The 15146-nt window shown below is 42.8% G+C and overlaps 1 protein-coding gene across 1 annotated transcript in view; it reads right to left on the minus strand.

The window, feature by feature from the left end:
• Nucleotides 1-4006: 4006 nt before the first annotated feature.
• The window catches only part of LOC126236843 (uncharacterized), a 43401-nt gene continuing 32261 nt past the window's right edge, over nucleotides 4007-15146 (minus strand). Inside the window, exons 2-3 of the mRNA XM_049946449.1 lie at nucleotides 7109-7183; nucleotides 4007-7024 (exon numbers count right to left, since the gene is read on the minus strand). Of these exons, the coding sequence (XP_049802406.1) occupies nucleotides 4097-7003 (2907 nt within the window). The 5' untranslated portion in view covers nucleotides 7004-7024; nucleotides 7109-7183 and the 3' untranslated portion in view covers nucleotides 4007-4096. The remainder of the gene's footprint in view (nucleotides 7025-7108; nucleotides 7184-15146) is intronic.

Raw genomic sequence — 15146 nt, forward strand, 5'->3', positions numbered from 1 at the left:
TAATGATGTATTTTGTACCTTTGTAATTGTATTCTTCTGTTATAAAATTGTAATTGACACCAGGTCATCAAATTAAGTAACTTGTAAGTTACATTTCACTGCACACGTTTCTATTGGTCATAGTATATGGACAATATGTGAGAAGTAGGGACTGTTAGTGTTTGCACGTGTGTTAATAATTCAGCAAGGGACTGGTTAACAGCATTGCTGGTTCTCAGGACCATTCAAAAACTTTGTGAGTGCACAAGTGGTGGTTATGGACTTGCTCTATTATCCGCAAGACTCTTCAGTGGTGATTGTGCACCTGCATAGTCACAACAGATGGCTGCTGGCCATCTCTACAAGGACTACAGTGGGTCTGCATCTTTGGTGGCCCACCAATACCGTAATCTCTACTAGGACTACAGTGGGTCTGCTCTGTGATGACCTACCCACCAATACTCTTCAAAACTTCGACTGACTCCGCTGTGGGTTTGCTCTGTTGTGGCCCATGACCTGTCTGCATGTCGAGAGTCAGCACTGTCTTTCCGTTGGAAGGACGATACTTCTTCAAGACTGCATGGAAATCCACTACTTCCGTGTGCATTTTCTTTTACTGCTCAGACTTTGAGAAAAACACTGCAATGTGATGAATGATCAGGACTGTCTTTATGGACTGTGAGAAAATTTTAGCTTTTGACCAACATTGTATCAATAAGTGTGTGCATTTGATTTCTTTGTTATTGTAATTACGATTATGAAAAATTTTAACAAATATGTATTGGCCAGTGCCCAAAAAAATTTGTAAAATTTTTTTGTGGGGAGCATGGGGGCTATGTAAGTAGGCTGTTTAGGTTTTTTTGGTAACGCCACCTCTGTATGAAAATCACTGGCTGTGCTGTGTGCAGTCTGTGGCTGCTTTGCATTGTTGTAATACTCGCCATTGTAGTATTAGGCAGCTGGCTGTGAACAGCGCGTAGCGTTGGGCAGTTGGAGGTGAGCCGCCAGCAGTGGTGGATGTGGGGAGAGAGATGGCGGAGTTTTGTAATTTGTCATGAAGTGCTATATATATGATGATATCAAGGTAAATACATTCTTTGTTCTCTATTAATATCTTTCATTTGCTAACTATCCCTATCAGTAGTTAGTGCCTTCCGTAGTTTGAATCTTTTATTTAGCTGGCAGTAGTGGCGCTCGCTGTATTGCAGTAGCTTGAGCAGCGAAGATTTTTGTGAGGTAAGTGATTTGTGAAAGGTATAGTTTAATGTTAGTCAGGGCCATTCTTTTGTAGGGAATTTTGAAAGTCAGATTGCGTTGCGCTAAAAATACTGTGTGTCAGTTTAAGCACAGTCCTGTAAAACTATTAAAAGGGGACGTTTCACAGTCTAAGAACAAATGACTTTTTTTTCGTGTTATATAATTTCAAATTAACAATTTTCGGATTTTTCCGTTAGGTTGTTGTGTGAAAGCCAGCTTCTCGGCAAATTTCATGATTCTAGATAAGCGGGAAGTCCCTGTGGGTTTCAATGGGTGTGTTTTCGAATATCAAAATATGTGACTTAATTTGCCTTATCATTTGATCGAATTGGCTTAGATACTTCACTTTTTTTACATCACCAAGAGAACGTGAACCTCAATATGCGGCATAAAATCTACCCTTTCCTGATAAACAGGGTTTTGAACAGTCGGACAGACAGACAAACACACAGACGGACAAAAAAGTGATCCTACTCTGAAAAGCCAATGACACAGGTACACCTGTCGCATATCATCTAGGGCCCCCGCGAACACAGAGAAGTGCCGCAACGCGACGTGACATGGACTCGACTAATGTCTGAAGTAGTGCTGCAGGGAACTGGCGCCATGAATCCTGCAGGGCTGTCCATAAATCCGAAAGAGTATGAGGGGCTGGAGGTCTCTTCTGAATAGCACGTTGCAAGGCATCCCAGATATACTCAATAGTGTTCATGCCTGGGTAGTTTGGTGGCCAGCGGAAGTGATTAAACCCAGAAGAATGTTACTGGAGCCACTCTGTGGCAATTATGGACGTTTGGATGCCACATTGTCCTGCTGGAATTACCCAAGTCCATCGGACAGCACAACGAACATGAATGGACGCAGGAGATCAGACAGGATGCCTACGTACGTGTCACTTGTCAGAGTCGTATCTAGAAGTATCAGAAGTCCCATATCAGTCGAACTCCACGCTCCCCACACCATTACAGAGCCTGCATCTGCTTGAACAGTCCCCTGCGGACATACAGGGTCCATGGATTCATGAGGTTGTCTCCACACCCGTTCCGAGCGAGGTGGCGCACTGGACTCGTATTCGGGAGGACGACGGTTCCAACCCGAGTCTGGCCATCCTGATTTAGGTTTTCCGTGATTTCCCTAAATCGCTTCAGGCAAATGGTGGGATGGTTCCTTTGAAAGGGCACAGTCGACTTCATTCCCCTTCCTTCCCTAATCCGATGAGACTGATGACATCGCAGTTTGGTCTCCTCCCCGAAATCAACCCAACTCAGTCCACACCTGTACACCTCCATCCGCTCGATACAATTTGAAACGAGACTCGTCTTACCAGGCAACATGTTTCCAGTCATCATCGGTCCAATGTCGGTGTTGACGGGCCCAGGTGAGTGTAAAGCTTTGTGTCGTGCAGTCATCAAGGTCACACGAGTGGGCCTTCCGCTCCAAAAGCCCTTATCTATGATGCTTTGTTGAATGGTTCGCGCACTGACACTTGATGCCCAGCATTGGAATCTGCAGCAGTCTGTCGAAGATTTGAAGTTTTACTAGATTCCTGATATTCACGGTACATTCGTGAAACGGTCGTGCGTGAAAATCCCCACTTCATCGCGACCTCGAAGATGCTTTGTCCCACCTTCACACTCACTTAAATCTTGATAACCTGACCCTGTAGCAGCAGTAACCGATCTACTAACTGCGCCAGACATAGTTATATAGGCGTTGCCGATCAAAAATGGTTCAAATGGCTCTGAGCACTATGGGACTGAACATCTAAGATCATCAGTCACCTAGAACTTAGAACTACTTAAACCTAACTAACTTAAGGACATCACATACATTCATGCCCGAGGCAGGATTCGAACCTGCGACCGTAGCGGTCGCGCGGTTCCAGACTGAAGCGCCTAGAACTGCTCGGCCATATCGGCCGGCGTTGCCGATCGCAGCGTCGTATGCTGCCTGTTTACATATCTCAATATTTGAATACGCATGCCTATACCAATTTCTTTGGTGCTTCAGTGTATAAAAGTTCCTTTTTTATCGATTGAGGCACTGAACCCTAATAATAAAACGATGTTTTCATGTTTACTGTTGAAACACGTACGTTTTCAGTAGCAGCGATGGCGAGGCATGACAGAATCTCTGACCAGAGAGTAATTTATCGTTGCTAGTCTGCGCTTGACCGCGCGAGAGTTCAGTGCAGTTGCGGTCGACTTGCGAGACAGTAGTTGTACGTAGCGAGTCGCGAGAGTCAGTGCTAGTAGCGCGCGCGAGACAGTCGGTGTCGTATGTGAGGAGTCGGCGGGCGTCGACATGGCCCTCTGGTCAAGATTCAGGACGAGTTATATTTTTTAAATAAGGTAATGAAGCAGCATTGCGCTCATCTGATAATGTAATGTATCTTAACTGTAATTAATTTGTTGAAGAATCGCCCCAATAATAATTTTGTTTTCAAAGCAATTTTTTTAAGAAAACAATCATTTGAATTGAAAGAAAGTTTCCCATGCATTTCCTTAAAGAAAAGTTTCACTTAAATTCAAAGTTGCACAGGGCCTAAGATCGACATTTCGGTCTATTTGCGTTTTCATTGTCACTGAGATTTCATTATCATTGAATTGTCTTACATTTTTGTGGGCAGCTTACATTTGGTTCAGATTGCTATTTCTCATTTAATTGTCATTGTCAATAAATTATTTTATTTGCTGGGAGGTTACACTAGGTTCTATTCTCATTAACATTTAAATATTGTCTTTCAAAATTGTGTGGGGAGGTTACACAGTTTGTATTATTTGCAAAGAACAAATAAAAGTACATAAATGTTTTTTTAAAGTCAAAATTTGGTTATAGCCAATCCTGTTTCACTCGCATCCTATAGAGGGGCTCTCAGCGTGGTCTTGTCCCTGGCTTTCTTTACATCTCGCCTCCAACTATGAACTGGGGTCTTTTTCGCGGACTCCAGTGTTTGCAAGACGGAGCGTGGAGCGCGACCCTCCTCCATGTTCCTCACGTGGTCCGAATACGCGAGCTGCTGTTGTCGCATGCCCGCCAAGGACCTTGTGTCGGCCCGCGTTCTCATGTTGTACCTCCTGCAGCCAGAATTCGTGGAATATCGGAGGTAGCGATCTTCCATGGACTTCATGCGGGGAATGTCTGACTTGGCCGATATCCAACGCGTGGCACTCCCGCGCACCATTCTCTCCACATATTCAGAATCGAACAGAGCCTCCTTGGTCCGTTTCCCTACAATCCTGTGGTTACCGACGATTCCGTGCTTCGCAGCGTTGAAGAGCCGGCCCGCATCGCCGATGCGCCTGTTGAATTCCTCGGCTGTCAGGCGAGGACCTGTACAGAGTCCGGAATACGAGAGACAAGGCACTTCCGATATGGCACGGCCGTCGATTTCCACTGTCCCAACGTCTTCACCCGCCAACACGGACATTACCCGCGCATCCTCTGCCAGCAGATGCAGACGTTTTCCTTTCGTCTCTTCACACCAGACGTCCAACTTGTGCTGCAGTTCTGTTCTCGTCGCAGCAAGGAGGACAACTTGATCGCAATATGCTGAAACTGATACCGGCATATATTTGCAAATGCTCTCTTTTGTTCGAACCTGATAACTATTGAAGACATCATCCAGTACTAGGATACTTATATAAGAGGACAAACTGTCCTGAGGCCTTAGCGAGAAACCTGTTCCAAAAGCTCTGGACAGCACGTTTCCTGTCCGCACGTAGTTTATTCTTCCTTCGAACAAACTCAGAACAGCGAGTCTGGTGCTGGCAGGCACATGTTTTCGAGCTAGGGTTTCCATTACGACACTCAGTGCAAGTTTCCCTAACGCTCTCTCTAGGTTGATGTGGCAAAGATGAAGTGCAGTTCTTCGCACGTTTGACAACTCAATAAGTTGTCGAATGACGAATGCGTGATCATTCTTGGATCTATTTCGTCTGTAACCACACTGAGCTTCATTTAACTTTTCTTCCGTTACCTTCCGGATGCGTTCCTCTAGTATCCTGGCGTATACCTTGGCAGCCGTATTTAGGAACGATATTGCTCCGTAGCTCTCACAGAGCGATCTATCTCCATTTCTGTAGAAAGGAAAAACTATAGTTTCTTTCCAGTCCTCTGGGACCTTCTTATCCTTCCACGCCATATTAAAAACCCTGAGAAGTTCCACATGTCCTTTTTCTCCCATATGTTTAACCATTTCTGGCGTTATTCTGTCATGACCAGCGGATCTGCCATTTTTTATCTTCTGTAATGAATTCTTCATTTCATTTCTGCTGATACTTTCTCTCACCTCATTTTCTGGCTTTTGCAAACCTGGATCTTCGGACAAAGCAAAACGCTCTTCGAAGAACCCGCGCCATTTTCCCACAATTTCATTCATATCTGTAAGGAGAGACCCATCTGTAGACTTCAGAATTTGTGTAGTACAATGCGCATCCCGATTCACCTTCTTCAACACGTGGAAAAAGAGTTTCTGGTCTTCAGTGCGCGGACTTCCTAGCTTGTTTCCAAAATCCGTCCAAGAAAATCTTTTCGCTTTTTCTACAGCCTTTTTGGCCGTTGTTCTCTCATTTTTATAGTCCGACATGTGAACATGGTCACGTTCGATACGACAGTTACGCCACGCCACCTTCTTCCTCTGCACAGCACCTGCCACATCGTCTGTCCACCATGCCGTCCCCCGTCGGTTACAGCACGGCCTGCTAGTACCACACACGTTCTCGGCTGCTTCCAGTAATGCGTTTCTCAGACTCGACCACCTGTCTTCTAGACTCGCCGCACTTTGTTGAGGATTCCTGCTCAAGATATCTGACACATGGTTTTGATAACTCGTTTGAATGGCTTGTTGCCTTAACAAGTGATACCTTATCTGAGTGTCGATCTCATTATGTTGTCTGCATCTATTTACGCCATCTTTAGTGGGCTTCTGCTCCATCTCCATTTCCGTTGTTACCAGACGGTGATCCTTTATTATCGCATCATCATGCGCTCTTGTGTCTCTGACGAGAGGCAACATGTTTCTTTTGACAATACAGTAGTCGATCATCGACTGTTGTATTTTCGTGCCTTCCCCTCCTGCGTTTTTTAGTTCACAATATCTGGTGTATTTTTGCCCGTCTTCGTGTTCGAAAAAAGTGTTAAGTATCACTAAGTCGTTGGCTACACACAACTGAAGTAGAAGCTCTCCGGAGTCTGTCATTACGTTCTCTCCTTCTTTTCCAATCACATTGTCCCACTTTTCCGCTTCTCTTCCTACTCTTGCATTGAAGTCTCCCACAATTATGATGTTATCTTCCTTTGTTTGATCGATAGTATTTTGCAGCTCGTTGAAGAACTCCATCTTATCTACCTTCAGGCGGCAATTATCTGGACCGTAGAAGACAAACAGCGCAATAGAGTGACCTCTTTCTACAATATGGGAGACCAACAGCCTTTCATTTATCCCTTTCCAGTCTTTCACATTGTTCTTGTACTCCCCACGTAGTATCAGTCCGACCCCAGCCCTGGCTCGCCCGTATGTGACTCCCTTAAATAGCAGGTCGCAGTTGCGACCTATTTCTTTCCAATGTGAACCATTTTCATCTTTCATCTTGGTCTCTGTGACACCCAGGTAACGCAAGCCAGTTCCCCACATTTTTTCGGTAACAATGTCCTTTCTCCTTTCCATAAAGGCGCCACCAACATTCCAGCAACCGAATATAGCACAGCTCCGTTCTTCCGAATTTGACTTCGCTGCCGCCATGTTGACTATTCCCCGCAGAGGCATCGGTTCATCCACCTAGATCAGCTGTAACAGTAAATGGGTGAAGTGTATAGCTAGGCTACTTTCCTTTTTCTGTTACATACTTATAATGAAAGGTTTCATACAAACCAAAGAGTGTATTCATTGACATCTACTTTCCTCCATTCCTCCATCCTTACGTCTCTGTACACGATCGGTTAGCCTCTGTAACAGAAAAGAATGTTATACACAGTCAGCACTATATAAATTACGTGACAAAATTTTCATGAGCTTAACTCATTTCCATCTCCACAAGAAGATTTGTCCACAAACCTGCTACTGAAAGAAGTATCGTCTTGAATTCTTATACAGATTAAATCGCTAGTGTGTATACAGGATGAGTGCAAACTCTACTAACAGGCTTTCAGAAGTTGTTCAACATTGTTAAGTGATTTGACGTAAGGAACACTTGGTTCCCAGTGCCTCTCCAAATAATCATTCATTCCGCCTGTTACCCCAACTTTCCCTGTGAAAGTGCTGCACTGAGAATATCTGCATACCCGTACAAATTCGTGTAATACAGCATGTGTGCCATGCTTGTAAATAGAACATTTCCATTGAGTCAACATTCTCGCTGTTGGCAACACAGGCTTCCTCGCGCCTCTTTGCCTTCATACTTCACTTGGCTACACCCCAATCCATCAAGCGTTTTGACCGCCACTCTGTAGGTACCCCTTTCTTTTCAGTGAATCCACATTATACTTGACTCAAATGACAGACTTTGCTTCTACATGCGAGGCGTTTTTCCTACTGTGGATCTTTCTTCGTCACACACCCCTTTCTGCCGTTAGGGAGTATGCCTTCTTTATTTGTTAGTTGTCTGACAGCATTCTTAATTCAGCCACGAGTTTTGGATACGTCAGGTGTGATGTCAGAGGCCTCTAAATATAGAACAGAGATACTCCAGTCGCGAAGCCCACTACAAAGTTGAAACGTAACGAGCATCTGGAACAGAATGACCTTCTCCGTGTCAACCAATATGGATTCTGAAAATACCGGCCACGTGAAACGCAACTGAGCTTCTATAACAAGACATCCTTGAAAGCTGTGGACGAAGGCAATCAGGTGCATGGAGAATTTCTTGACTTCCGAAATGCATTTGACTCAGTACCACACCAATGCTTATTAATAAAACTACGACCATATGGGGTAACAAACAAAATGTGTGACTGGATTGAAGATTTTTTAGTAGGGAGACGCAGCGTGTTATCTTGAATGGAGAGTCATCGACAGATGTAGAAACGACTTCAGGCGAGTTGTAGGGAAGTGTCTTGAGACCGTTGCTGTTCATTATGTACATTAGTGGCCTTACAGAAAATATTAATACTAACCTCAGACTTTTTGTAGATGACTGAGTTAGCTATAATGAAGTGTTGTCTGGAAAACCTGCACAGATATCCAGTCAGATGTTGATAAGATTTCCAACAGGTGCAAATATTGAAAATTTACTTTAAATGCATCCCTCCCTCCCTCCCGTGACCCATGGACGTTACTGTCGGTCGGACGGCTTGCGTCCCTCAGCAATACAGACAGCCGTCCAGCAGCTGCAGCCACAACGGAGGGGTATCTGTTGAGAGGCCAGACAAACGTGTGCTGGAGACGGGCAGCAGCCTTTTCAGTAGTTACAGGCACAAAAGTTTGGGTGATAACTGATCTGGCCTTCTAACATCAACCGAAACGGCCTTGCTGTGTTGGTGCTGCGATCGGCTGAAAGCAAGGGGAAACCACAGACGTAATTTTTGCCAAGGGCATGCAGCTCTGTTATATGATTAAATTATGATGGCGTCCACTTGGGTAAAATATTCCGGAGGTAAAATAGTCGCCCATTCGGAACTCCGGGCGGGGACTACTCAAGAGGACGTTGTTATCAGGAGAAAGAAAACTGGCGTTCTACGGATCGGCGCATGGAGTGTTAATGCCCTTAATCGGACAGTTAGGTTAGAAACTTTAAAAAGGGAAATGGATAGGCTGAAGTCAGACGTACTGAGAATTACTGAAGATCGGTGGCAGAAGGTACAGAACTTCTGATCGGGTGAATGCAGGGTTATAAATAAGAAGTCAAGTAGGGGTAATGCAGGAGTGGATTTAATAATAAGTAAGAAAATAGCAATACGGTTGAACTGTTTTGAACAGCATAGTGAACGCGTTACCTTAGTCAAGACAGACATGAAGCCCACACCTACCACAATAGTAAAAGTTTATATACCAGCTAGCTCCGCAGATGAAGAGGAGATTACAGAAGTGTATGATGAAATAAAAGAAATTATTCAGGAAGTTAAACGAGACGAAAATATAATCGTGATAGGGGACTGGAATTCGATAATAGGAAATGGGAGAGAAGGAAAAAAGAATAGGTAAACATCGACTGGGAGGAAGGAATGAAAGAGGAAGCTGCCTGGCAGAATTTTGTACAGTCGTGAACACTTGGTTTAAGAATCATGAAAGAAGGTTGTTTACGTGTAAGAGTCTTGGAGACACAGAAAGGTTCCCGATTGATTATATAATGGTAAGATAGAAATTTTGGAACCAGATTTTAAATTTTAATATATTTCTAGGGGCAGATGTGGACTCTGACTACGATTTGTTGGCTATGAACTGTAGATTAAAACTGAAGAAATTGCAGAAAGATAGGAAATGAAGGAGACGGGGCCTGGATAAGTTGAAAGAACCAGAGATTGTTGAGAGTTTGATAGGGAGCGTTAGGCAATGGTTGACTGGAACAGGGGAAAGGAATACAGTTGAAGAGGAATGGGTAGCTTTGAGAGATGAAATAGTGAAAACGAGCAAAGTATCAAACAGGTAAAAAGTCAAGGCCTAATAGGAATGCAGAAAATGAAGGGGGCGAAAGGGAATATAAATGTCTAAAAATGAGATTGATAGGAAGTGCAAAATGGCTTAGCAGGAATGGCTAGACGATCAAAGTAAGAATTTAGAAGCATATTTCACTAGAGGGAAGAAAGATACCGCCTAAAGGAAACTTAAGGAGGCCTTGAAAAGAGAAGCAACTGTATGAACATCAAGAGCTCAGATGAAGAAAAAAAAGCAATCCTATGCAAAGAAGGGAAAGCTGAAAGGTGGAAGGAGTATATAGAGGGTCTGTACAAGGGAGATGAAGTTGAAGGCACTATTATAGAAGTGGAAGAGGACGTAGATGGAGATCGAATGGGAGATATGATACTGCGAAAAGAAATTGACAGAGCACTGAAAGACCTAACTCGAAACATATCCCTGGGAGCAGATGACATTCCGTCAGAATTACTGAAAGCCTTGGTAGAGCCTGCCATGACAAAAATCTTCCATCTGGTGTGCAAGATGTATGAGACAGGCGAAATACTACCAGACTTCAGGAAGAATGTAATAATTCCAATTCCAAAGAAAGCAGTTTCTGACAGGTGTGAAAATTACATGGCTACAAAAAACTAACAGGAATTCTTTACAGAAGAATGGAAAGACTGATGGAAACCGACCTCAGCAAAGATCAGTTTGGATGCTGGAGAAACAAAGGAACACGCTAGGCAATATTGTCACTACGACTTACCTTAGAAAATAGGCTAAGGAAAGGCAAACCTAAGCTATAACATTTGTAAACTTAAAGAAAGCTTTTGACAATGTCGACTGGAACACTCTCTTCGGAATTCTGTGCGTAGCAGGGTAAATGACAGAGAGCGGAAGGATATTTACAACTTGTACAGAAACCAGACGGCAGTGATAAGAGTTGAAGGGCATGAAAGGGAAGCAATGGTTGAGAAATTAATAAGACAGGGTTGTAGCCTGTCGCCGATGTTATTCAACTTGTACTTTGAGTAAGCAGTAGAGGAAACCAAAGACAAGTTTGGAAAAGGAATTACAGTCTAGGGAATAGAAATAAAAACGTTGAAGTTTGCCAATGACATTGTAATTCTGCCAGAGAGAGCAAAGAACATGGAAGAACACCTGAACAGAATGGATAGCGTTCTGAAAGGAGGATATAGAATGCCCATCAACAAAAGGATAATGGAATGCAGTCGAATTAAATCAGGTGGTGTTGAGGGAATTAGATTAAGAAACGAGACACTCAAAATAGTAGATGAATTTTGCTATTTGAGCAGCAAGATAACTGATGATGGCCGAAGTAGAGCGGATGTAACGCACCACAGGCTATTGATTTCCAAATTCTCAAGATCTTTAAAAAGAAATTACATCAGCAAGTTATCACTGCCACGAAATTATATAAAGGGAACAGTATTGTACTTTTGAAAAACGTGATTATGTGGGTAAAGTTTATGATTTTCTGAGACCCACATCCTTCCAAGTCCTTCCTAAAGACCCTACTAAATTATTCGAAGATGATATTCAGTGCACTGGTGGACTAGGGGGGGGGGGCGGGGGGGCGGAAGGGTTGGCCTGCCCCAGACCTCTTGTCCTGAAGGGATCTCCTAATCTCGAGGGCCTCGAGAGTTGTAGCCCCCCCCCCCCCCCCCAGGAACAAACCATTTTTAATCAAATCCTAAAGAAGGCCAAAGTATCATCAGCAAATAAAGAGTCAGTTTGGAGTTCGCGGCACCATACGTTGCCCGTGGCAATTGTCAGTGGCCGTGTTCAGAATTTTTAGAATTATCGTTAAACTCTGCATGAAACTTAGAAACTGTAGAATGATAACCAGTTGTCTGCTAGACACAGTTATTCTACATGAAGCATTTTTTGATACCTAGGTCATTTACAAAGGTGTTAAAAATACGCGAATAAGTACAGTGAAGAGGTTACCAGGGATTTATTAATTTTTTAACTAAGTATTACATTTTTAAAATCACTTTTTCAAGGTTATACATAATTATTACATAGTTTGTTTTTTTGACATGAAAATCCAACTAGATGAACTAGAGGACATGTCAAAAGATATTCAACAGCAGTTGGAAAAAGAAGGGCTGCATAGTGGGTTGTTCAGGGACCAAGGTTTTGACAGTGCTGCATCGCTGTCGGGAGAAAGTCGAGGTGTACAACGAAAAATTCGAGAAGTCGAACCAAAAGCTCTGTTCTGTCTCTGTGTTAATCATCTGTTAAATCTTTGTGGAGTGCATGCATTCTCATGCGTTCCGTCTAGCTTCACCTGTTTTGGAACTGTGGAGAAGAAGTTATATTCATTTATCTCATCTTCTACATACTGATGGGAATTACTTGTACAAGAGACACGAAAAAGTTTGAAACTGTTGTCTGATACTAGCTGGAGGGTTCACTGCCATTCAGTTAAACTCATAGAAGAAAACTTGGAAACAGTTGTGAGCACTTTGGAAGATATGCAAGATCCATCCAAGGGAAATTTTGATATTAGATCTGCAGCAAGCTTACCGCTTTAAGCTAAATATGATTTTACGTTTCTGTTCTACGTCGTCATTAGGCACACATACTGGAGGAAGTAAATTTAGTCCAACAATATCTATAGTCTCCAAAACTGACTTTGTAAGAAAAACTCGCCAAATTAAAAGCCCTGAATGAGAGTTTAATGACCGAACGAATTACAGTTGTTAATAATAAACTTTTGGAACTAAAAAATACAGTGATATATACATTAACATTGACTGACGAGAAAGAAGGAGGGTAAATAAAACATGCTGGGTGAACTAGCTCCGGACACTGGACTATCGATTCTAGAAGTTCTTCGTTAAATGTTTGAATGCACAGACCAATTTGTATAACAATTGTCACAACGATACACGCCTGGAAGGAAATCACTTAAATTTTTCAGGTTGTTGAAACAAAATTTATGCTTGAAGTCCCCGATGAAGCTCAGGCTGTAGCACTGGAGAACATGGTAGAAATTTGCAATGAGTTTGATACGGAGCAAGTGCTGCAAGAAAAAAAAAGGTGTCATAGGCGCCGGCCGGTGTGGCCGAGCGGTTCTAGGCGCTTCTGTCTGAAACCGCGCGACCGCTACAGTCGCAGGTTCGAATCCTTCCTCGGGCATGGATGTGTGTGATGTCCTTAGGTTAGTTAGGTTTAAGTAGTTCTAAGTTCTAGAGGACTGATGACCTCAGATGTTAAGTCCCATAGTGCTCAGAGCCATTTGAACCATTTTTCATAGGCATCTGCATGAACCGATACAAGTGTGGAAGTTGCTGCTAGATGGAAAGCCCAAAAAATCCTTCAGTTTATACTTTAAAATAATTAAATTGGACTTCAGTGATTCATTACCCTGGACGTCACTTCTTGACGATTTGTGTCTCAGTCACATCTTGGAGGCAAACTTTTCTCAACTGAAACCAATAAAAAAATTTTCTTCACATTACGATGTATCAAGAAAGACTATCCAATCTACCCATTTCATCAACTGAAAGAGAAGCTTCAAATACATTTCAACGAAGTTATTGAGAATTTCAGTACAGTAACTACACAAAACTTGTAGTATTAGGCTGATGGATAAGTTCGTACCGTTTTTTTTTTTATTTTTCATGTTGGTATTCGGTTGCTTTGGATTTATTTATTTATTGTCATATTTTATTTGTAGTTCACTGTTGCTGTATCAGTTTACATATTGTCATTTTGTCATCTGCAGATAGTGAGTGGAGCTGTGGACGCTAGAAAAAGGAGTGCGAAGTGGGGAAAACGAAATCTTTCCGACGTATTCTTCCGTTTTGAGTTCAATAGAGCGGTGACAGCAGCGGAAGCAGCTACAAGCATTTGCGCTGAGTATGGGGTAACGCTACTGGACAGAGCACGGCAAAAATATGGTTTTCCCGTTTTAAGGAGGGTCGTTTATACATTAGTGACTCTCCACGTTCAGGAAGACCTTCGGGATTAGATGAAGACCGTTTAAACGCATTAGTCCACAATGATCCTGGTCACTCTGCTCGAGAAACGGCAAATGTGATAAACTCTGATCACCTCACTATCATGCGACATTTGCAAACAACGGGGAAGGCTCAAAAATCAGATGTATGTATACCACATGCTCTAAGGCAATATCACAAAAATCAGCAGGTGGCCATACGTGCATCTCTGCTTACTCGTCATCAAACGGCTTATGAACAACATCAACCATTACTATTCTGCATCGCTACTAGTGACGAGAAATGGTGACTCTGTTAACACAAGGAAAAGAAAGGAATGGCTGAAGCCAAACAAAGCAACAGCTCCCCGTTGGGGAGTCTGGTGAAACAGCGACGGTGTGGTGTATTACAAATAGCTTCCCCTTGCTGTAACCATCACTGCTAACATTTATTATCAACAACTGGGACGCAGTCCAAGAACAACAACCAGGAAGACTACGTGAAGTTATGCTACTCCACGATAACGCCCGCTCGCATTATACTAGACCAGTGGTTCCCAACAGGTGGTCCGCGGATCCCCTGCCAGAGAGGTCCGCAAGATGCTATTAGAATAAAAAATATATTACATATATTTCGTACGATAACAGATTTTTTTTGTTTTGGCCGCTTTCTGCATCAGCAGAGCTTTAGCGAACGCTAACTTCTGCTTCTAGCTTCTTCCTAGAGCCACCTGACACTAGCACACTCTAGCGCAAAACTAAATTGCGCGTCATTCATGTTGGCGGCCGAGTTTAGGTTCGTTCTGCGCATCTGACGTCACAAAACACAGTCAGCCAATGAACAGAGAACGACGTTGCCAGATCTCGAGTGCAGTGCAGAGCATGTACGAGTGTCTTCAGGTTTAGAAACGTTCAGTCATATATAAAGTAATAGAACAAAAGCAATGTCTTGATAGCAGACTTTCTTTTATAGAAAGTTTGGAAAAAGCATTCTTTATACCAATTGCTTCATATTCTATTAATTAATTAAACCAAACAAGCAATAAGACTCCTAATTCAGGCGATAGCAAGGAGAGGTGTTTGTATTAATCTCACTAACCGCTTTTTCGCAATAAAGAACAGCGGTAATTGTTTATTTCCTATTGTACTTCGACGAAGCGTGAGTAATTCATAGTCATACCAACAGTGTTTGTCAGTATTTTGCGTGAAATGTTAGTCCTCATGGCGTAGTGTAGTTGGACGAGCCGCGATAGCGCAACAGTTAAAGTGTTGGGCTTCCACGCGAAAGGTTGTGAGTCCAAACCTTGTACAGTGCTTAATATATTCATTATTTAAAAACAATATCGAAGTGCCTTACTTCACGAATTATATTCGTTTGAATGCAAT

The sequence above is a fragment of the Schistocerca nitens genome, chromosome 2 (genome assembly GCF_023898315.1).
Source record: "Schistocerca nitens isolate TAMUIC-IGC-003100 chromosome 2, iqSchNite1.1, whole genome shotgun sequence".
Taxonomy (NCBI): Eukaryota; Metazoa; Arthropoda; class Insecta; order Orthoptera; family Acrididae; genus Schistocerca; species Schistocerca nitens.